The 23,922-nt window shown below is 48.6% G+C and overlaps 1 protein-coding gene across 3 annotated transcripts in view; it reads right to left on the bottom strand.

Annotated features, from left to right (window-relative positions):
* Positions 1-23,922, bottom strand: part of RPS6KA3 (ribosomal protein S6 kinase A3) — a 698,725-nt gene that overhangs the window by 441,791 nt on the left and 233,012 nt on the right. For all 3 annotated transcript variants that reach the window (XM_078657643.1, XM_078657644.1, XM_078657645.1), the window contains 2 exons: positions 22,762-22,841; positions 14,058-14,164 (listed from right to left, as the gene is read on the bottom strand). In XM_078657643.1, the coding sequence (XP_078513769.1) occupies positions 14,058-14,164; positions 22,762-22,841 (187 nt within the window). The remainder of the gene's footprint in view (positions 1-14,057; positions 14,165-22,761; positions 22,842-23,922) is intronic.

Below are 23,922 nucleotides of genomic sequence, written 5' to 3'. Positions count from 1 at the left end.
CTGGTCTGACAGGCCAACTGCTGATTCACAAGCGAGCAAGAACAAGGCTTCGACCAAGAAGCTTTAAAAGTATCAGTGAGGGATACAAGCAACCAAAAGCAGCTAGCACAGGCTGCAAGATCGACATGAGGACATTTTTTTTCTCAACGGAGGGCAGTTGTAATTCTAGTCCCTCAGCTACCCTTCAGACCACCACCGCAAAAAAGGCATCTTTTTTGTTTGTGGCTCAAGTGGAGAGTGAAGCTCTGGCTCAGGCTAGGTAACAAGCCTACTAACATGCTTTAAATCAATGTTTAAAGCAACATCAGGAAAGTGAGGAGGAGAAAGCCATTCCGATCATCTTTGGGTATCCCTTGCTCTGGCACACAATCTGAACTACAAAGATAATGGAGGCTCTGCTCAATGTGCCACGTGGCAGTGGCACTGGGTTAGAGTCACGCTGCAAGACGATCGGTTGCACTTTTGCTATTACATAGCACAGCATTTATTGGCTCATGCCAAAGTCAATTTGGGGTCCGACGTACAAGTTACTTACCTTCGGTAACAATGTATCTGATAGAGATGATTTTAGCCGCAGATTCCTTAACGTAGAATTATCCCCAGGCGTGAGACTGGATCTGGAAATATTTTTGCCACAGCATCTCTGCGGCCGGGGGACGGCACCACGTGACTCCGCCCTGACGTTGTTTGCGTACCTGACATCAGCGAGGTCACATAAGCCCCACCCCGGCATGCTGCCATCAGTTTTCTTCAGAGAACTTTTCTGCGCCACTACGCGGAACCATCACAAACAAAACAGAGTATGGGAATAGTGTGCGAAAAAAATCAGTGAAACAGAAAGGGAAGAAGCCGAATGGTGAGGAACAGCACCATTAGGGACAATGCCAGGCACTGGGTCACCAAAAGTCATGCAAGGAAAAGAGCAAAGCACCGCTCCGAAGAGCAACCCTGCAAAGCAAAGGCAATGCCCGGTTACTCACCGGTAATATCCATTACTCCGAGTCCTGGTCTCCCCGTCCCATTCCTGATACGTGAGCAGCTAGTCTGCTCCACAGAAACCCCTACCCAGCTGCGCTGTTTGCACTTCCCCCTATGATGATGTCACCATCACGTGACTATATAGGGGGAAGTGCCACAAACAACATCCTGAAAATACCAAAGATACCCAGAACGAAAAACACAGACAATCACCCAAACAAAAAAACCCAAACCAGGGAGGGAGGGAAGGGCTCAGGAATGGGACGGGGAGACCAGGACTCGGAGTAATGGATATTACCGGTGAGTAACCGGGCATTACCTCCTCGTCCTGTCTCCCCGTCCCATTCCTGATACGTGAGCCCATACCCAAGCACACGGTGATTGCCAGAAAAAAACAGACCACACAGGTTTGAGAAAACAAACAGGTCCATTTAATCCATGGAAAACAGTACATTTCAAACATCATGCACCGCAGAAAGGACACTAGCCCCAAAAGCAGCAGAGGCCGCCATCCCCAACTGAAGCCGGTAATGGGAAACAAAAGTATGGGGAGAAGCCCACGTGGCAGCATTGCAAATGTCCCTCAAGGATGCCCCCTTGAACATGGCCCAGGAGGACGAAACGCTCCGGGTCGACCGACCCTGAACAGAGGAAGGCAGAGGACAGCTGGCAGAGTCGTAAGAGGAAACCACAGCACCCCGGACCCACCGAGACAAAGTGGACAAGGAAGGACGCAGCCCCAGCCCCGAGAGGCCATAGGTGACAAAGAGGGAATCAACCTTCCTGAAAGCAGCCGTACGCTCCAAGTAGATGCGGAGAGCCCGCAACACATCCAAAGAATGAAGGAGCACCTCCTCAGGAGAGGCAGGGGCCGGAAAAAACACAGGGAGAACAATATCCTCCTGACAGTGAAAGGAAGACACCACCTTAGGGAGAAAAAACTGACTCGGACGGAGAATCACCTTATCCTCGCAAAAACGCAAGAAAGGCGGGGAGGCCATCAGCGCCCCGATCTCACCAACCCGTCTGCCAGAAGTAATGGCCACCAGGAAAATAACCTTAGCAGAAAGGAACTTCAGGGCCACGGAGTCCAAAGGCTCGAAAGGAGGACCCGTCAAAGCCCGCAGAACCAGGGGAAGATCCCAAGGAGGCACAGGAGAACGGGAGACAGGACGCCGAAGCAAGAAACTCCGCAGAAGGCGAGCCACCAACGGGGAGACAGAGGCAACTGAAGAACCCCGAAAGGCAAGAACGGCAGCTCACTGAGCCCGCAGGGAAGAAACAGCAAGACCCAGGAGGAACCCATCCCGTAGGAAGTCCAAGACCCTCACAGCGTCACAGGAGGCAGAAGAGAGACCCTTCCCAAGGCACCAAGAAGAGAAATTCTTCCAGTGACGGGCATACGACTTCAAAGTGGAAGGACGCCGAGAAAGCTGAAGACAATGGGCAACCTCAACCGAGCACCCGAGATCCAGCAAACTCAACCTCTCAAGTGCCAAACCCCCAGCCGGAGGCGGCGCAGAGAGGCAAGGCTCAGAAGAGGAACCCTCAGAGGGGAGGGACACAGGGGAAACCGCCAATGAGGGCGAACAGAAAAGGTCAACAGAAGGGGGAACCAAGACCGCCGAGACCACTCTGGCACAACCAGGAGAACCTCCGCCCGATCCCAACGAATCTTCCGGAGGACCCTCGGAATTAAGGCAAACGGAGGGAAGGCAAACAGCAGACCCTCCGACCAAGGAATCGAGAAAGCATCGGTGGCCCACGCCATCGGAGAGGGAACGATGCTGCAAAACCGAGGAAGAAGGGCGGACTCCTCCGAGGCAAAAAGATCCAGCCAAGGAAGGCCGAACCTGAGGACAATCAGATCGAACAGGCCCGGAGACAGACAGAGGGACACTGAGGACGGGAACACCCGGCTCAACGAGTCCGCAGGCCCATTCTCCGTCCCCGGAAGATAGACCGCCGTCAGAGACAAGAGATTCGATTCGGCCCACAGGCCGATCTTCCGGGAAAGGAGAAACAGGGCACGACACATGCCTCCCTGGTGATTCACATAAGCACGAACCACCTGATTGTCGGTCTGCACAGAGACCGCCCGACCCCGGAGGAGAGGAGCGAACCAAAGAAGAGCCAACCAGACAGCCCGCAGCTCCTTCCAGTTCGACGACTGGAGAGACTCGAAGCCGGACCACCGACCCTGAGCCGAGGAGGCACCCAGAACGGCACCCCACCCCAGAGCACTGGCATCCGTGGACAAAACGACCACAGACAGGGGAGGAAGAAGATCGAACCCCCGGGACAGAGACAGAGGGGACAACCACCACTGGAGATCCGCCCGAATCCCCGGAGTGACAGGGATGAGAGTCTCGTAGTCCAAGGAGGCAGGATCCCAGTGAGACAGGACATGATGCAACAGGGGGTAGAGATGCAGCCTGGACCAAGGAAGGAGATGCAGAGTGGACGCCATCTCCCCCTGACTCCGCAACCAGAGACGGGCAGACACCCGGGACTGGGACAGAAGCCAGGAAAGGTGACGAAACAAAGTCAACTGGCGCTCCTGTGAGAGAAAAACCATGTCCATGTCCATACGGAAGAGAGCCCCCAGGAACTTCAGGGACTGGGAGGGCACCAGGGAGGACTTCCTGTGGTTGATAAGGAACCCAAAGGACCCCAGCAGAAAACACACCTGGTCCACATCCAACAGAGCCTGCGAAAAAGAAGGAGAGACAATCAGCCAGTCATCCAGGTAAGGAAAAACCACCAGTCCCATGGAATGTAGAATACCCACCAGAGGGGCCAACAGCTTGGTGAAAACCCTGGGTGCCGATGAAAGGCCGAAAGGGAGCACCCGGAACTGATAATGCCGGCTCCCCACAGCAAACCGGAGGAAACCCTGGTCGTCCGGATGGACGGGAACATGAAGATAGGCATCCATCAGGTCCAGCGACGCCAGGAAGCCACCCGGAAGGACCAGAGGCAGGATGGACTGGAGAGTAACCATCTTGAAAGGACGATGGATCACGAAGCGATGGACCCGCTTCAGATCCAAGACAGGTCGAAGATCCGAAGTGTCCTTCTTGGAAACCAGAAAGAGAATGGAGTAGCACCCCATGCCCCTCTCCAGCGGAGGCACCTCCACAATCGCCCGCTTCTCCAACAGGACCCGTACGCCGGCCAACAAAGCAGCTCTCCGCAGAGGAAGACTGGGCAGAGGGGTCCGAACAAAACCCGGAGGTGGAGGAGAGGAAAACTCGAGCCGGTAACCCTCTGAAACAGTCTGAACCGCCCAGGCATCCGGAACCGACAACCACTGGGCACGGAAGGACTGAAGGCGACCACCAACCGGCAAAGGCAGACAGTCATTGAGAAGAGGAGGAAGCGGCGGCGGCAACACCAGCAGCGGCCCGGGGCTTGGCACTTCCAGGGGCCCCCCGGCCACGACCCCTGCCACGAAAGGGCTGAGAAGCACCACGAGCAGGAGGCCCAAAGGCGCGACGGTAACCAAACCCACGACCCCGGGAAGGGGGGCGGACAGGAGCCACCAGCTTGCGATTCTCCGCAGATTGCTTGACTAAATCCTCCAACCGAGGACCGAAAACCTTGGAACCTTCAAAAGGCAACTTAAGGAGGACCGACTTCTGAGAAGAGTCCGCCTTCCAGGAACGCATCCAAATATGACGACGTGCAGCGATGGAAGCACCAGAAGCAGCCGCCGCCGCCCCCAAATTGTCAAAAGAAATATCCGACAGGTACCGAACCTGCTGTTCCATCAAAGACAAAAGAGGAGTGGCATCCTCACCGTCCTGCAGCAAAACCGACAGGGACTGGAAATCCTTAAGGAGCGACTGAACCATATAGTTAGAATAGGCAGTCGCACGGACGGAAAAATTTGAAGCAGCATAAGAACGCTTCACAGCACCCTCAATACGCTTATCCACAGCATCCGCCGGCAGGGCGTCCTCAGAAACGACCAAACCTTGAGAAGAGAGGCCAGCCATCAAATTATCCACCTTCACAGCCTGAGGAAACTCAGCAGAAAAACCCTCAAGAGGGTAACGCCGAGACAGGAAACGAGGAAAAGCAGACTTATCCACCTCCTGCCATTCGTGTGACAACACCTTGCGAATAGCACTGTGCAAAGGCAAAGAATCCGGAGCAGGCTGGACATATTGCGTGAAGAAGTCATCCTCCAAGACATCAGCGGCAGGAGGAGAGAACCCCAAGTTGGACCGAACATGTGCGAACAGGTCAGAGAGCTCAGCACCCTGAACAAAACGTCCACGCACACCCTCATCTCCCTCAGGACCCAAGTCATCTTCAGCTTCAGCCTGGGGATCCACAGAAACACGAGGTCTCTTGGGAGGAGGAGCAGCCGCATCCCTGGCCAGGAAAGCAGCAGCCACTGCCTCACCAACAAGGAGGCGCAGGGCATCCAGAGGGGACGCAGAAGAAGAAGCCGCAGCATCCATGAAAGCGCAAGTCCAAAAACCACACCAACAGGCAAAAACAAGGACAAAAAAACATCCAAGAAGGACCCCTTAAATACAGGACGAGGACCCGAACACCTGTGGCAGGTAATGCAATGGGCCGGCATAAAACAGCCCAATCAGCAGACCACACGCCCCCAAAGCACACAAAAAAAAATAGGAGCGCCACACCAGCAGCACCAGCAGAGCCCCAGCCCGCTAAAGCAGGGCGAAAAAGGACCGAAGAAAAACCGGGGACGGCCGCTGGAGCAGGCCAACCAGAGCCAGGTAAGGTAAAGCACAGAAAACGGCCGCTAACGCGAGCCGCGTAAACAAACAGTGCCCCCAGACCACAGACGGCCGCTAACGCGAGCCGCGTGGACAAATGAAGCCCCCAACACGGAGACGGCCGCTAACGCGAGCCGCGCAGAAATAAAACAGCCTGGGGGAAGCAAAAATGAAAAGGAAAAGACGGCCGCTAAAGCACGCCGCCGACCACACCAAAAACAGCAGGGAACTCACCTCGAGAGTAGACCCAACAGCACAGCCAGGAACGCGGTCCACGGGAACGCAGAAAAAAAAGAACAGGATGTTGTTTGTGGCACTTCCCCCTATATAGTCACGTGATGGTGACATCATCATAGGGGGAAGTGCAAACAGCGCAGCTGGGTAGGGGTTTCTGTGGAGCAGACTAGCTGCTCACGTATCAGGAATGGGACGGGGAGACAGGACGAGGAGGTAATATCCTCCCTGGAAGCAGAAAAACATGTGAAAAATGTCATGGTAGACAAAAGAAAGTCTGCAACCACAATCTAACAGAGAAGGAGCCACAAGCCCGGAACAGATTAGTAACGACAAGTAAAGACAACACCATCAAGGAGTGTTGTATCCCCTGTAAAGAGCTAAGGGCTGAGGCTCAGCCAAGAGACCACAACCCAGAGGATCGCAGAGGAGTCAGAAACCCCAAGCAATGAAAAAGAGAGATTACGAGTAGGCCCCACACTGGAATAACCAGGGTGTAGGGAAGCAGAGGTACACATGAACCTATCGTCCAATTACCAGAAAGGAAAGAGTGGAACAAATAAATAGAATGAAGCACCCTGCCAGGGAGGAAGTGAAAGAGGGCACTCACAGAAGACAAAACCACCCAGAGGGAGGCGAGCGCAGAAGACCAAGTTGAAGGTCCTCGCAGAACGGGGAAGAAGGGCGGGTCGTGAAGGAATCTGCTGCTAGAATCGTCTCTACCAGATACATTGTTACCAAAGGTAAGTAACTTGTACATCTGATAGAGACTACTAGCTGCAGATTCCTTAACGTAGAATAGATATCCTAGCCATACCCAGGACCATAATGACGAGGCGTGCGCAGTAGACAGCTGGTAAATACTATGAAGTAGTGTGCCCAGAGCAAGTCGAGCGAAGACGAAGGCAAAGGCAAGGGAACCCCGGAACAAGCCCCAGTGAAAGACCGTCCCAGTGGCACAACCCGGCCCACTGAGGGAAGTGGGACCGGCCAGAAGATAAAGAGGAGAAATCTGTAGTACAGACCTAAAGCCATCAGCCAGAACACAGGAGAACACCAGGAGTATCCTAGCCCCCCTGGAACACAAGGTAGAGGACATGACAAAAGCCTGTCTGGTGATCCAGAAGTTGAGAGGGACAAAAGGCACGACAGGCAAGCCTTGTAGACGAAGGATAGATACACCATCGGATACTGAGCAGGACAGAACCAGGAGCTGCGCATGCTGCACTAAGACAGAAGAAAAAAAGATCACACCAAGCGGTATACAGTGACGCCAGGAAAGGTGAGGAACCCGAGAAGGTATCCACACCCGCCCAGCCTAGGACCGAGCTATACAATAGCTAAAAGTACCCCACCTAGGGTATTGCGCCTTGACGCCCATGGGCATAGTTGCGCTATATAAATTCCCGTTCAATTCAATACGTCCAAAAAACAAACATGGGAATACCTCTTAGGGAAAAAACCCCGCAGCAGAGGCCAAGAACATTAAGGGACATGTGGGTAGCACCACAGGCGGCTTACCAATCAGCCAAAAATAACAGATGGTCCAACCTGAGGATCTATACGGCTTCACTAACAGCCAAAAACACACACACACCACAAAAGCTAAAGGGCTGTACCAGCAGCCAACAGTTCCGAGGGGCCAACTTAAGGACCCTGAAGGAATTCCAAGCCGCACAGAACACACAGACGGGCCAACCAAAACACTAGGCCCAAAGAGAAATGTGGGAGAAACACCTCCCATAAGGCACCTGAGGACCGACACGCCGAAGCTTACGGCGGGAGAGGATGATGGAGCCCCGCAAGGAGCCGTTGAATGGCAAAGTCCGCATGGGTGCCAAATAAAAGTATCCCATCAAAAGGCAGGTCAACACGACGCTCCCTAAAATTCTCCGGAAAGACACCATCCCACAACCAAGCATGGCAACGGAGAGCCACAGAACTCGCCATAGCGCGGCAGAGAATCAGAAACATCCAAGGTCGAATGGAGAATAAATGCAGCTAACTCCCGACCATCCAGCACATGGTGCCGCAGATCAGCGCAGACACCTTCATGTGAGGAGCGAGACTGAAGGGACTCCATGGAATCCCATAGGCCGGAGGTAGCCCTGGCCAACACACAAAGTGTGTTGAGCGTGTGTAAAGCAGCACTAGTGGAAGAGAAGTTGTTACGCCCCCAGGAGTTCAACCACCGGGCCTCCCGTGACGGAGGGAGCAACACTGAAAGCAAGGAAGAAAAGGAAAATGCTACTTACCAGTATGCATCTGTTCTTGGCATGTAGAGCTGCAGAGTTGTACACTTAGCATTAGATTGCCACCTAGTGTTGGGCTCCGATGATTGCATGTTGTCGTCGTCTTGGAAGAAGTCTTTGTAGTCACGAGATAGGTGACTCCTCCCTTGGACGATAGTGCGCATGGGCATCGACTCCATCCTTAGATTGTTTTTTTCCGCCACTGGGTTAGGATGAACTTTTTCCGCAGGACGGTGGCAGAGATGCTGAGGCACCGGATCTCCCGTAGCAGGACGCCCCCATGCCCCCAGAAGAGTTGTGGAGCAAAGCTTCAAATGGAAGAAGCAGCTCCCCTCCTCCTGAGACCTGGTGGAGAACTTCCAACAAATGGTCCATAGGGTCCATAGGGACTGGAATGACCGGGTTGCCCATTTGCAAAATGCCAGTGGCCGTGGAAATGTCCTGGACAAAGGCTACACTCTCCTCCGTAGGGCGTCGCGGGGAGAGAGTAACTCTTCTGTGGGCGAAGGCTGCAAACTAAGCCGCCCATCCCTGAGCCCAGCTGGAGAAAGAAACGGCCAGCCCCTGTAGGACGGAAGACCCCTGGATGACTGAGATGCCTAAGGGGTCTCCAGAGAAGGCGGAGAAGCCGGCGGGGCAACCAACCGCGAGGTGCGGAAGAGAGGGTCCAGGGGCTGTGGCCGCGGAGACGGCATAGAGCTCGCCCTGGAAGACGCCGGGGAAAAGGCAACAACGTGGCGTCAGGTCTCCGGTGAAGAGGAGACCAGGAGATGACAAACCTACGGAGAGGAAAGGACATCCGGAGACGAGTCGACAACCCGACTCCGGGGTGGGGCCGTGTAGTCCACCACGGGCACCTGGGTGTCGTCTATAGGCACCGACGATGCCCCCAGGTGTGCAGAGTGGCACCAGTGGTGGACCACCACCACCACATGCTTGACAGGAGAAAGGGGGGGGGTCGGAGCGGCTAATGAACGGCACAGAAAAGGTGCTAGCTCGACCTCAGACGAGGTAGCTGCCTGCGCGGAGGACCTGGAGGGACTCGGGGAGGCACCCCGGGTCCCGGACTCCACCCGCGGCGCCGCCGTTGCCGGGAAGGAAAGCCGTCTGCGCCGGAAAGGTGTCTGCTCGGCCTCGGGTAAGACAGCCACCTGCCCAGAGGACTGAGGGGGACTCGGGGACGAACCGCGAGTCCCGGCAACCTCCTGCGACACCACAGGGAACCCTGTGGGGTTTTGCGGCAAGGCAGGGACGCCGTGCGTCAAAGAGGGAAACCCTGTAGGGTAGCACCTCGACTTAGAAAAAGTGAACAGAAGGCACCGGGTTTTGTGCATGGGTATATAAAACAATGCATACGTTGAACACTTTAAAAGTACAAAATCGATAGAGCAAAAATATAGAAAAATATGCACCTCGACAACACCACATCTCCAAAACCTGAAGCCGAACTCGTCGGCGCCGGGGTCAGAACCGCCGGCTAGTCCGCGGAAGGCCCCGAGCATGGCGAGAGATCCACGGACGTCTCAGGAAGAGGAGGGGGGCCCAAAGAAGCCTGCAGACCAGTAGCATAGGCCTCCATCTGGGTCCCAGTCGCCCCAACACGAGGAAACAGCGGAAAGGGTGGCGACGGGCAAGGTCGCACGTCCCGAGAGGAACCCGCACCCTCTGCAGAACGAGGACAATGCCTCAGTGACAAGCTGCAGGACTTACTGGTGGGTGAGCGATGCCCATGGGGCCTCGGCGAAGGACTATGCCGCAACCGGAATCAGCGGTTTCTGGACCCTTCCGAGGTAGGGGACGGACGCGGTGATGAGACCAATCTGGACAAGCGGGTCCACAGGTGTTTCGTCCGGTGCTACCGCCGAGACTTCAGCTTGAGATGCTGACAAGCGTCGCAGTCCGTAAAATCATGTGCTAGCCCAAACACGACATACAAATAGGGTGAGCGTTTGTTGCAGACATCTGACGCGTACAAGAAGTACACGTCTTGAAACCCGAAGGCATTTGCATACTGTTCCCAACGCAACGGCGTTAAAAGAAGGCCTGAAAACAGGTCAAGAGAACTCAATCCGGATCCGCGTTGCATACGGAAAAGAAGGAAACTGATGTCAGCACGCCGGGTGGGACTTATGTGACATTACTGACGTCAAGTGTGCGGACAACGTCAGGGTGGAGTCACGTGGTGCCATCCCCCGGTGCGCAGAGATGCTGTGGCAAAATTTTTTCCAGATCCAGTCTCATGCCTGGGGATAATTCTACGTTAAGTAATCTGCGGCTAGTAGTGGCTCTATCAGATATTGGCTTTGGCACCAAGACCTCTTCTAGTGACAGGGACGTCAATATCAGCTCTGGCGTAGCAGAGATCAGGGTATAAGTTTATGTAAAGTTTGTTGAGGCCCGGTAACGGGTCCAGGGGAGTAAACGGTGTCAGGGATGGATCCCCGACAGCGGTAACCCAACTGTGAGCCCTGCGCTTTCTTGAGGGCCAAGGCGTGCCAGATGGACCCAGAAAAGTACAGAAAATTTGCAGCTTGGCCTTCTTCTAGTCCTCAATCTGCTGCTGGGTTGACGACAATCGAGGAAATTTGGGATGCGTTAGGACCAGCTGAGGAATCAGTTAAGTGTCTGGAGACCTCGAAGGGGTCTGACCAACATTGGGATGTCCTCACACCATCTCTTTTGATGAAGTGTTGGAATGGGGCTTAGTTCTGCTACACTTTCTAAAGCTTGTGCTTTGACTTACCAGAGGACTTACAGGGTTAATTTGAGCATTTGAAGGGCAGAGTCTGCGACTTCAACTTGAATCAGGAATGGTGACAACACCAAGTTCAATTGGGACTTACGCGAACACCACAACAACCTCTTATGTTTGGAGACATGCAGTTTCGCCTGTCTCAGATATCACTGGGATGCATGATGGCATACTTATTGCACTACTTAAAGTTGTGGCCAGATCAGAGACATTAAAGGCACAGATCATGCGGGTTAGTGACCATAAACTGCTTCCTGCAGTCGTAGCAGGACCTGAAACCTGACCTTTTGGGAAGGGACACCGTTACCTAGCAGACTGGTGCCATTGAGAAGTCGTCGAAAAACCTGACAAACAAAGGTGGAACTCCGGATCCATGCCAGAAGGCATGCAAAGAAGGGAATGGACATCAGCCTGCAGGGGAGGCATAGATATGCATCTCTGCTCGGTCACTTCTGAGGCAGTGAGGAGTAAGCCTCTAGCAGCACATGGGAGCACTGCTCTATGGAAAGTCTTCCAGATCCAGCATGGCCCCTGGGGAGTAGTTGAAGGTGAGGAATCAGTGGTTAGAAGTATCCATCAGAACCCATGAGTCATCCTGAAACCTTTACTTCAACGAAAAACTTGCCACATCTATGTCCAATACCAGATTGGCAGGTGTGAGAAAATGGGGTGTATTATATGGTGAAGTTGTGCGACCTCACTGTGTAATACACTCACCAACCCCTTTAGGTCCAGAACGTTTGGTCAAACCCTCAGCTCAATCCTGGGAAGCTGTGGCACTGCGCAGCAAGGCTTGCAAAGAGGAACAAGTGTAAAGCATTTAAATAGTACCAAAACACCTGAACAAATCAACACGACACTCAAGATATCCAACAACAATTTATAAAAATAGACCATTTTTATATAAATTTAGACACCACAATGAAAAAGATTCACCAGATGCTTCTGGAGATCTGGATTTAACATGAAACGAAATCCAAGCATTTCACTCAGCCACGGACAAAAATCGTAAATTTTGACTCAGAGAATCTTTTTCAAGGAAAACTTGGTCAAGTGCCAATGCAGTCAGGTAGACTTACTTGGGGCGACCAACTCACACAGGGAGGTAGTCAGGGGGACCAGCAAGGTCATCAGAAATGTTAACCTCCACAAAAGAAGTTGGCTCCAAGCAGCTCCAGGCACTTCATCTGTGTTGTAATTGATTCCTATGGAGTGTTCCTGACGAACAGGATGAAGGATGCTGAAGATGCTCCAAGGATGCTGTGGATGTAATGCAGTTGAGGGGGATCTTGTTTTAACTACTCCTCTGTCCCCGAGCTGGGTAAGGCAGTCCTGGTCACAGGGTCAACATCCCACAAAGTCCTCTCCAGGCTGGCAGAAGTCCAGACGCCACTGAACTACCAGTCGCCTGGTGACGGTCACTGGCAATCCTTCCAAATTCGAAAGCTCATCCTCCGAGGATCCTAGCAGCTCTCCAACAGCACTCCCAGACTCAGCAAACTCTGGTGCACATCTGTGCATCGGATTTTGGTTCCAGGTGCTGCGAGGCGCGATGGTAGTGGTATGAAGACTTTGGGCTACCAGCTTGCTCCAGCAGGCTTCTTCAGCTGTGGTGTTCTGTGCTGCTAATAGGAGGGCAGTTGGCTAGCCCTTGGAGTCTCCAGGTTTTGCTGAGCTCTGGTGATATCTTTTCCTTTAGCAGGACACAGCAGGCACAGTCCCTTTCTTCGCTAGCCAGCAGGTGAAGTCCTCGATGGTGTAGCTTCTCTGTGCTGGTCCCTCTGTGCAGCAGATCAGTCCTCCTTCCAGGTCAGTTGAGATCTGAGGTCTGCTTGCCAGGGATGCAGTCTTTATGCTCGGAAACTGCCTCCAAGGCAGGATGCGGTTATAGCAAACAGGCTACCAGTTTTCCTCCTGCCTGGCGACAACTTTTTGTGGTGTATGGCACCTAAATATCCCAGGGAGCACCATTCTTCCCACTTCCAAGATGGTGAATCCCACTCTCTCGTTGTGTGGACCTCACTAGGCCAACCCCGGAGTGTGGCAACTTCAGGGCTACACGCTCCTGGGGAAAAAGGTTTGGCGACTGGTTTCCTCTCTCTCCTTCCGGTGCCTGCCTGCCTGTCTGTAAACCATGGGGAAGCCCTCCACCTTAGTGTTTCACATATGCCTTTCTAAGGCAGCTTCATATTTGAAGCCTGACTCTTGGGGTCAACACCCATGTGGCTTCCTGCAGGAGGGAGTTAACACCTTCTTGGTCTTGGTCTGCAATCCATTATTGTTGGTCTTGTGGAACATGGCTCCATGTATGCCAGGGAAGGAACAAGAATTGTAAAGGCAACAAGTGCCAGCTTTGTACTCGCTGCAATTGCCAAAAGTTACATTGATCTTCAATTTGAGATCCAAGTTAAGCTTAATGTAACGAGTTGTTTGATACCTTGAAGAACCCACTTTATTCGCACAGTTCAGGGGTTGGCATGGCAGAGGTGTCAGCATGTAATCCTGAACTCACCAATAGCGCGAACAATCCTTTCCACGGTAAAAATGGCAGTTTCAAATTTTTACTGTCAGAACATGTAAACTGTATGTCCTGCATGAGTCATTCGTTACACCCTGCGTTAAGATTCGGTAGGCCTGCCAGAGTGGCGACTTACACAGACACACAAGGGAAGTGGAGGCTTTGCCACTGCCTTTAATGGCCAAGACAGGCTCGCAGTGCACAACTGTTCGACCAGTCCACAGTGGCAGACTCGTTTTTACATGGGGACCTCCAGGGCGGCACAACCAGTGCTGAACAGTCGCAAAACCTAGGCGTGACCACACCAAGAAGAGGCATTTCCTTACAGTAGGGATGTGCAAAGCATGTGATGCACAGCAGTATATGCTGCAAACCATATCAGACCTGCACTAACCACATGCAATGCATACGGTCAAAATAATTTGGGAAGATATACAGACATATCAGGAAATGTACACAAAACACATTTGGACATATAATATAAGAACTGAGGAGTGGAAAATGCCAGTAACCTATTTGTCTGATCTGTTTTAAGGATACATCAAAAAGGTATGTTAATTTCTTACTTCTCAGGTTTTAGATCCCTGTAGATTATTCCAAGACTGTGCAAATGATCTAACGCAAGTGCAAGTTCAGCCAGGTAGTATTTGACATCTTCTTCGGTGAACATCACCTACAAAAGGAGAAAAATGTTTGACTATTGTGCAACTGGTGCCTTACTGAATGGAAACAGTTACTTGCCAGAACAATAGCTTTCTAGAAATGACATTGCCCGTGAAGTGTACTTCTTATTGAGCGCTCAAGTACTACATTTTGCTCACAGTAAGCTATTCCATAAGTATGAGAGAGGTGAAGCTAATAATGTACTAAGTTCAAAGTGAAATGAGTGTCATCTCATTTAACCCCCTTGATTTGGCTACCCTTTGCTTTTAATAAATGATGTGGTAATAGAAATAGCAAAACAGCAAAGTGGGCTGACGTTTGGTGGATATGGGACTCCTTCACACCAAGCGCAGGGTAGCCATGCATTGGACCATAGGTCCTGTCCAGACTATAGATGACTAGGAAAAAGATATGCTCGATTGTAACACACAATCGGATAATTATAATGAGTTGCTCCGTCTACAAAGTTGACCGAAAGGTTTCTGGGGATTAAATCAACAATATCTGGTTGGGAAAGAAACTGGGGAGCTGGAGGGAAGCTGGGGCCACTGGGAGCCAGGCTAGTTTGCTCTGCTGTACCCAGACAGGTAAAATTTACTGAGTGCAAAAGGTATATATGCATGTCCATTATTTGTATATATGTTTGGAATATGCGCTTGTTTTCCTAGGTATTGTTATCTGCCACTGTCGATTGTCTACTCTGACACGTACGAATGTACTCTACGAGACCACTGCTGATCTGTTCTGCCGCCAGCTAAAGTAATTAAGTACTGTACTGGGTTTATGTTTAATTGCAAATGCCTTAAATATTTTTTTTTTAAATAAAAATAAAATAAAATAAATAATTAGCAAAACAGACTGACCAGTTCTGATTGGAGAATTTCTTCTGCGTATCAGACTTTGAATGTAGGTAGGCTTTATGTTCTAGTCTTAAAACTGCATAGAATGTTGGTGTAGTGTTCTAGTGTTGGCAGTGTTCTGGAATTTGGCTGAGTCCAGGTTCCAGAACACTGATCGCTTCGACAGTTGGCTGTCTGACTCCCTCCCAGTCAAAAGGAATACACTTACTGCATGATTTCACTTCTCCTCGATGTGTGATCTTTTCATGGTGGCTTTCTGACCGGGAGGAAAGGCGTCGATAAGTTGATGCCATTTCTTATTGTGCTCTATCGCACGACAACAGAGCGAGGGCCTGACTTCACCGGTGCATGTTCACACTGGCTGCTGTTGGCGGATTAAGTTTTCAAAGAAAGTTGTGTTTGAAGAGTCCCAAGACTAATATTTATTTTGGGAAAAGTCGACCGTCATCGTGTACGCGCCTCGGATATGAGGGCGAGGCTTGGGACACATTGCGTCGTTGCAGGGAAGCTGTAACGACATTACTAGGTGACGCCAAGCGCATTGACACCATTCAAGCAATTCTGCAAACCATTCTAAAGCTCATGGTTTGGCAGCACAGGCGAAGTTCTGAAGTGCGGCGTGCGCATGACGTCAACGGAAGAAGCATACACCATGTTGACAAGGTTGCTAGGCAACGCGTCTACGTGTTTACCTGGCCCAACTCCTCTAAAAGGGGCAACGTCATGATTACTGAAGGTGCAGTTTTAAAGGGATATCCTCAGCAGAAGCACACACCGCATTAAGGAAGTTGCTAGGCAGTGTTAACAAGCTAGCAAAGAGCTAACAGGCAAATGATATTGTACACGTCATAGTGAACATTCAGGGCACAATTAAATAGTTATAGTGAATGTTATCAGCTATTCTGGAAGCTCTTCATGCAGCACAAATGAGGCAAAAGGAGGAATAAAAAAAGAAAGAAAAGCTAAAGCTTTGTTGAGTGGTATGCGTTTGATTACGCGAAACAAATTTAAGCACCATTTCAGTGACACTATAGGGAAATCCAGCGTGTCAATTGCATTCTGTCGTGGTGCCAACAGTTCAATATAAAGAGGACATTTATATAATTAACATGCACAGCAGTGGAAGGCTTAGTAGCTCCTAAATATATCCTGCAAAACACCGGACAGCCCACAATACCATTGGAAGACTGGAAAGAAGGCTTTGAAGCCTATGTACAAGCCATTGGGGGTGATATTTTCAAAAGCTGCTAGGAAGTTAGCCACATTAAAGCATGGTCTAGGAACAGAGGGAAGAAGTATATTGAAACATTTGTCACCTTTAACAGAAGCAGAAGAAGAGTGAAGGAGAAAAGGAGTATGAAGTAGCAGTAGGAAAATTAGATGCAAATTTTGGAAAGAGTAAGAACGAAGTTGTAGAGGTTGAAGTTTTTAAAAAGGTGTGAGGGGAGTTGGTGGAGAGTTATGTTGCCAGTTTGAGACCGTTTGCAGCAACATGCAACTACAAGGCTTTCCAAGACGAGATGTTAGGAGGTCAACTGGTATTAAATAGGAACAACAAAAATACAAGAGAAACTGTTGAACACAGGAGGATTGACGCTTCAAATGGCAATTGACCTAATGAAAAGAGCCGATTTAACAGATAAAGGGATAGAAGAAAGTCGGAGGAAAAGGTTGAGGCAGCTCAGAAAGACATGCAAACCAATAAGAGGACGACAGAGGTTTTAGGTGAATGGGGGACAAGAAAAATGTATTGTGCTATAGGTGTGGTTACAGAGGTCATGTAGCTACAGATGAACTATGTCCAGCGATAGGGAAAGTATGCCGGAGGTGCAGAAATAAAGGGCATTTTGCAAGAATGTGTAAAGGGAACATGGGAAGAATGAATAAGAAAAGACCCTGGGTGAGTACGATTGAAGAAGTGGATAATGACGGTGAAGGCCAAGATGTAATTTTAAAAATTCAACAAATTGGGAAAATTAGTCAGGATAATCCATTTTAAAACATAACAGATGGAGTTAAAGTAAGAATGATGGCAGACTCAGGACCTAAGTATACTCTGGTTAGGGAGGAATACTTGGTTACCAGAACATGTACTCAAGGGTCCTGATGTGAAATTAGTAGCTTATGGAAATAAGCCCACTGAATTGGTGGGTTTCATTAACGGTAAACAAGATTTTCAGCAGAAGGTTGCAAAGTTTTAAGTGTATTTTGTCAAGGAGGGTTCATGTTTGTTGGCTTGGCCTCAACAAAGGGATTTGGGAATTCGCTTGGATCCTCATCATCCAGACCAGGTGTTGGGTGCCTAAACTGAAGTGTGTAAGGTAGAAGCAAGGGTACCATACATCAATGAGTTTCCAGAAATATTCAAGGATCTAGGGGGAACTCTCAAAGGGTTCATGCACAAGATTGTGTTGAAAAATGGGGTGATGCCTGTAGCCCATAAACCCTGAGGTTTGCCATAAGTGATGAGCGGACCCCTACATCAAGAATTGCATAGGTTGTGTGAGGATGGGACGATTGAAGAAATAGAGTTGTCAGGAGTGACATTAGATTGTATGTGAATTTTAGGGATTTGAATGCTGCAATCTGGGTGAACGGGCATCCCCTTCCCAACATTGGAGAAATGTTGACCACCAAAGGAGCAAAAGTGTTTTCTACTTTAGATCTTTCTTCGGCCTATCACCAGATTAATTTTCACCCAGACTCCAGGTCATGGCTTTCCTACGCAAACAAGACTGTCATGGTTCTCCTGCGCAAAACAATCAAATACTTCCTAGAGAAGATACACAACTTCACAGTCTGAGGATTCTATGTTTGGGCAGCATAGCATTTCAATGACAATACTGTTCAAATCATGCTGTGGTATTCAGAACATTAGACACCAGCCATTAATATAGGGTATCTTGTTTCTATGCGTAGACTGAATAAAAGTGAAGAACACTGCATATATATCAGGAGCCGAAGATCAGGACTAAGTGACAGTGGAGAACATTGCATGTGTAAATATCAGGAACGGCTGAACAGGACACAATTTTCGTCATGAATCAATGTTTCTTTTATATCGGACCATGTCATTTCTTAGTTTCAGGCCATTCCACGCAAAAAGACGTCTGCTGCCGCAATGCTATACAAACAGCCACGCCCTTTTCTCGTACGCAGATTATTCCCGGTGAAGCAGAGACGGAGGTTCCGATTTCTTGCTGGTATTTGGCGTGTTCGGGGTTCCGAGAGCGGAGAGGGTTTTACGGCGTTTCAGGGCAGGAAGCATCCAGGATCTTTGTTGCAGTTTACTAATTCCTCGAGGTTTGCCTGTAAACCTTCATTTTAGGTTTTCAGCGGTACAGGTAGGACAGTCATTTACAAACGATTGATACAAGGTAACAATGATATAGCTATGGGAAAACGAGTGTACAGAGATGACAGTTACTAATCGGGTCTCTTAACTCACTATCAGGATATTATGAAGAACTGAACATTTAAGTCCTGAGAATTTGGTGAATATGAGAACATTGAATTTGTGTGACATTCTTGAATTGAATCTTTGGAGCATTTTTTAACATATTTTGAACACTAATAGAGAACTTTATTTGTGGAATCACATTTTCTTGTGCAGGTAATTTGAGAGTAGGACAGTCATTATTTTGATCTCTTTAGTAAAAGATTATTCAGAGGTATATGTCGGACTATGTTACTCTTTTTTTTGGTCTCCCTCCCGTAGTACCCTCCCTAATTTCCCTTCCCCTCATCTGGCCATTCTGATACTCTGTGCGTATAATATCAGAGTCGGAGCTGCCAGAAGGTGGGCCTCTTGAGGGTACTGCTCCTGATTAACATTGTGTATCGTGACAACCACTAACAGTTTGTCACTCCCGAAGGGGCTTACAGATGGAAACGGATGCCTTTTGGGCTAGCTTTGGCAGCAGCTGTTTTCAGAGAGCTATGCACCATTTACTAAAAGACACCCCAAATGTGAAATATTTTCAAGACGATATATTGGTGTTTGGGGATAATGAAACTGAACATGACAAAACCTTGAGGTGAGTGTGGAAAATTTGCAAGTGTGGTTTAACTATTAAGAAGGAGAAGTGCAAGTTTAAGGTGGAAGGTGTAGAATATTTGGGAGATTTGATAAGTAGAGAGGCAATAGCTCCCAAAATAAAATTGGTGTGTGCTATTGAGGATGCTCTGTCTCGAACTTGGGGTTGACCGAATATTATTCCCGTTTGGTACCCATGTTTGCAGATAAGACTAAAAATTTGCAGTCTCATGGTAAAAAATGCAAAGTTTATTTTGCGTGAAAATTGTGAGAGTTTAAAAACTTTAAAATGAGCACTGCCACTGTGCCAGCACTTACAACATTTGACAAAACAATTCAATCATAGTAAACACTATGTTAGCCAGGTGGGTGTGGTGTTATTGCAAAGGAGAAATGGTGTGGATATTACCATTGAATATGCCTTGAGACCATTAAGAGATTCCGAGACATATTATTCCACCAGAGAGAATCGTAGGCTGTGTGGTGAAGTGTAAATAATTTCAGAACATGTGCAGGGTACCAATTTCACACCCAGGACTGACCATTGCCCCTGGTAGAGGTATTCACAACAAGTGGGGGAACGAGAGCATCTCCTAGAAGTGCGTGATAGTCTATGAGACTGTTGGAATACAATTTCTGTGTGGAAAAATGTCACTGGGAAAAAAACGTATTAGCAGACTGTTCGTCGAGATTGCCCTCAGGTGTTGTAACTGTTGTTTTGAGAGAGGAAGATGAATGGTTGATGGCGAGTGTGGGGGTAATTACGGAGGTCAAGATATCACAAGTGGTTGGAGGTCATCAAAGAAGACAACATTTTCAGTGAAATAAGAAAATATTTGCGTGAAGTATGGTCGAACAAAGAGTGTTTCTTCAGATGCCAAGTGTTTCCGACAGATTGGTCAGGAGTTGTCGGTGGTGAATGAAGTATTGATGAGAGGAAATTTACTAGTAGTACCTTGTTGTTTAAGGGAGCTTATAGTTAAACTGGCACATGAGGGAGACATTGGAATAAGTGCTACAAAGAGAAGACTAAGGGAAGAGTACCAGTGTCCTGGATTAATTCAAAAAGATTAGAGGAAGTTTAGAGAATGTGTATTATGAGCTTGGAGTGATAAGTCACAAAAATAGTTAACTATCCTCCAGTAGAGACTGATCAATCAGATGGATCTTGGAAGAAAATAGCGATTGATATCACTGGTCCTTTACATGTCATGGGAAGTTGCCCTAATTATGTCATAGTAGTGGCAGATTACTTTTCAAGATGGCTAGAGATAAAATTTGCTGAGGAAGTGACTTGGGAAACAGTATTTATGTTTTTAAAGAGTTGTTCAAGAGGGAAGGAGTGGCTGAAATTATGATTTCGGATAATGTTGTCCAGTTTGTATCGCAGAGTATGAAAGACTTTCTGCTTGAGTATGGCATAGAGCACGTTGTTCACTGGTGTATTATCCCCAAAGCAACGTTCTTGAAGAAAGGTGGAATAGGATATTAAAGGATGGTATACAGCTGGCTTTGTCTGGAGGAGAGGATTGGAGAGTGTCAATGAGGAAGTTGTTGTGGTGTTATCCCACACCTCAATGTGTGACCGGAAAGTCTCCTTTTAAGGCAATGAGAAGTCAGAAGGCCATGGCTTTAATATCAAGGGAGAGGAACGCAGCAGGATAGTGAATGTTGTAAGGATGGCGATTGTGATCAGTGATTTGGTGAGTGTGCGGAAGGGGCACATAGTAAGAAAAGGTCAATCTAAGTATTCCAAACCTCTTCACGTGGGTCCTCTGCTCTCCATGCCACTTGAGTCAACCTATCCTGGCTGATGAGGGCTGAAAGCCTGAAACCGGTCCTAGGATGCTAGTTTCCAGTCCAGGGAGGACCTGGCCTGGCAGTTTGGGCTGGACTGTTCCCATTGGGCACAGGGTCAAGACTGATTTGCATATGGCTGGGTCCAAACTGGAATGGCATGGTGAGCAAAAATACGATGGATTTAGGCCCAGATCTCTGTACTGGGGTGAATGTATGACATTGTTCTGCATTCTGTCCATCAACTGTTTTTTTTGGATTCTCACCTTATTGCCGCACAGTGCAGTCACCAGTTCTGAGAGCTCCTCTCACTGTCTAGCATGCGTCCTGACTCGAGACAGACTGACTTCAAAAGCAGCTCAGTGAGTGAGTGTAAATAGCCGGCTGAGCCAGTTAGTGTCCGACAGTCACTTTCTCACAAACGACATCAGCAGCTGACTTTATTTTTCCCTGACCCCACCTAGTTGCAGCAGTTAACAGTAGTGTTGTGCCTCTGACTTTACAAGCGATACAAAAGGGGATGATGGACAGAGCGTTTGAGCAAATCAAACACTCACCCCCAGTCAACTGATCTGGGTTTAATCCATCACCATTCTTTAGCCCACTCAGCCACCCCATTTCAGACATGGCCATATGCAAATCAGTCTGACCCTGTGCCTCAAGGGAACAGTCCAGCCTGAACTGCCAAGCCATGTCTTCCATGGACCGGAAACAAGCATCCTGGGACCGGTTTCGGATTCATAATCCTCATCAGCCAGGCTATCTTGAATCCAGTGGCCAAGTGAGCAAGGGACTCACGTCTGAGCATACCCTGCCACACTTAGGGCGAACAAAGCGATACAAAAGGGGATGATGGACGGAGCGTTTGAGCAATCAGTCTGACCCTGTGCCTCATGGGAACAGTCCAGACCGAACTGCCAAGCCATGTCCCAGGATGCTTGTTTCCGGTCCATGGAAGACATGGCTTGGCAGTTCGGTCTGGACTGTTCCCATGAGGCACAGGGTCAGACTGATTTGCATATAGCCATGTCTGAAATGGGGTGGCTGAGTGGGCTAAAGAATGGTGATGGATTAAACCCAGATCAGTTGACTGGGGGTGAGTGTTTGATTTGCTCAAAAGCTCAGTCCATCATCCCCTTTTGTATCGCTTTGTTCGCCCTAAGTGTGGCAGGGTATGCTCAGACGCGAGTCCCTTGCTTACTTGGCCACTGGATTCAAGATAGCCTGGCTGATGAGGATTATGAATTCGAAACCGGTCCCAGGATGCTTGTTTCCGGTCCATGGAAGACATGGCTTGGCAGTTCGGGCTGGACTGTTCCCATGAGGCACAGGGTCAGACTGATTTGCATATAGCCATGTCTGAAATGGGGTGGCCGAGTGGGCTAAAGAATGGTGATGGATTAAACCCAGATCAGTTGACTGGGGGTGAGTGTTTGATTTGCTCAAACGCTCCGTCCATCATCCCCTTTTGTATCGCTCTGACTTTACAAGGGCACTAGGTCATTGCCCTTCCATTTCTGGGGCTTTGCAGCAGTTAACTTCTTAGACTTCCTCGATGCTCAAAGGGCAGTTTTTTTTTGGTTATTTATAGGTTTCCCTCGTCTTCATTGCCTAATTTTGCTCACGAGAAAGTGTCACTCAGTCATTGAAATGTCACACAATTACACTGAAATTATGAAAAATTCACTCATCGCAATCTCAAACCCTGGCAGCTCTGGAATGCGTTGCTAGACTGATATCTTGAAACTGCAACAGATTAAACCCTCGCCTACCAAGCTTGCAGTTATTTTTATACTTTTCTTATTTCTTTTTTTTAAAGCAGAGCACTAATATAAATTTTCCTTTTCGTTATGTACTAGAGCTAACATTGACCACAAAAAATTCTTTAAGCAAATTTCAATTTAAAACATTTACCTCTTTGGATAAGCGTGTAAACAAATCTCCTCCTCTGAGAAAGTCCAATATAAGGTACAGCTTACCCTCAGTCTGAAAAGCTGAAAGAATCATACAACAAAGTTATCCAAATTGAACAAACCAACCTAACGCTCAGTAACAGCTTTAAATTAGCTACACCATTCAGTAAAATGGTAAATATTCACAAGGCTCTGTCTTGCCTCCAACGCATCGCATATGAAGAACTTCTTTTAATGAATATTGCATTAAGAGAGACTCTGAATTTACAAATGAGAGCATCTAGAAGCAAGATGATACTCCAACAAGCCAGAATATGTAAACGAACCACACAAAAATCACTTTATAGTCTTGCTCCATTCCAAAAACTGTGAAACAATGCACAGACAAGGCCCCATAGCATGGTTAGCAAGGCAAGATGGTGTTCATATGCACCAAGTCACTGCAATAAGCAAATAATTGGTACGTCTTACATCTCGCTCATTCATATTTAAATGTACAAGAACATATTGCTAAACAGAAGAGGGCTCTGAAGTGGTTCTAGCCTGCTCAAAACCCGGGCACAAAATACTGCCTTAGTATTAGTTTCTAATAGACAAGCTACAAAAACTAATTTAGAGAATCAAGGTACTATATGCTCTGGCCACAATGATGGAAGCGTTCATTTCAAACACAGACAAAATATACAAATTAAGTGAACTGATATCCCTCAAGGACTTTCATTCAGTTTCTGTTGTTCAGACTCGCTGCTTAAAGGGCACTTCCAATAAAACGCATGCACATATTAGGCAAGAAAAAGAGAAACATCCTGCTCCACCAGATGTGCTGCATCAAATTCCAGGAACTGTCTCTTCAATGCTATGAGTCCTGCAATGAACCTTCATCTCACACTATTCAACTGACAGCATGAGTAGCACTGCGTAAAGTTGTGAATCAATGAAAAAGTGAGGATGTTTTCCTTTAGTAGCTCTATGGTTGCTTTTCCTCTGAGTAACTTGAGAACAATCAGTATGAGCCAATGTCTTAACAGTGACAGAGTATCCATTCCACAGCAGGATTTTTAAGTAAGCTTTTTGAATAGGTTTGAAAGGATGCCTCGAGAGGTGATTGCACAATGGGAAAACCTTTCTTTATAAGTTGAGAAAAAGTGAGTATGCATCAGAT

The sequence above is a fragment of the Lissotriton helveticus genome, chromosome 8, assembly GCF_964261635.1.
Source record: "Lissotriton helveticus chromosome 8, aLisHel1.1, whole genome shotgun sequence".
NCBI classification, from domain to species: domain Eukaryota; kingdom Metazoa; phylum Chordata; class Amphibia; order Caudata; family Salamandridae; genus Lissotriton; species Lissotriton helveticus.
The sequence above is the reverse complement of the archived record's forward strand: the minus strand, read 5'-3'. Positions and strand labels throughout refer to the sequence as shown.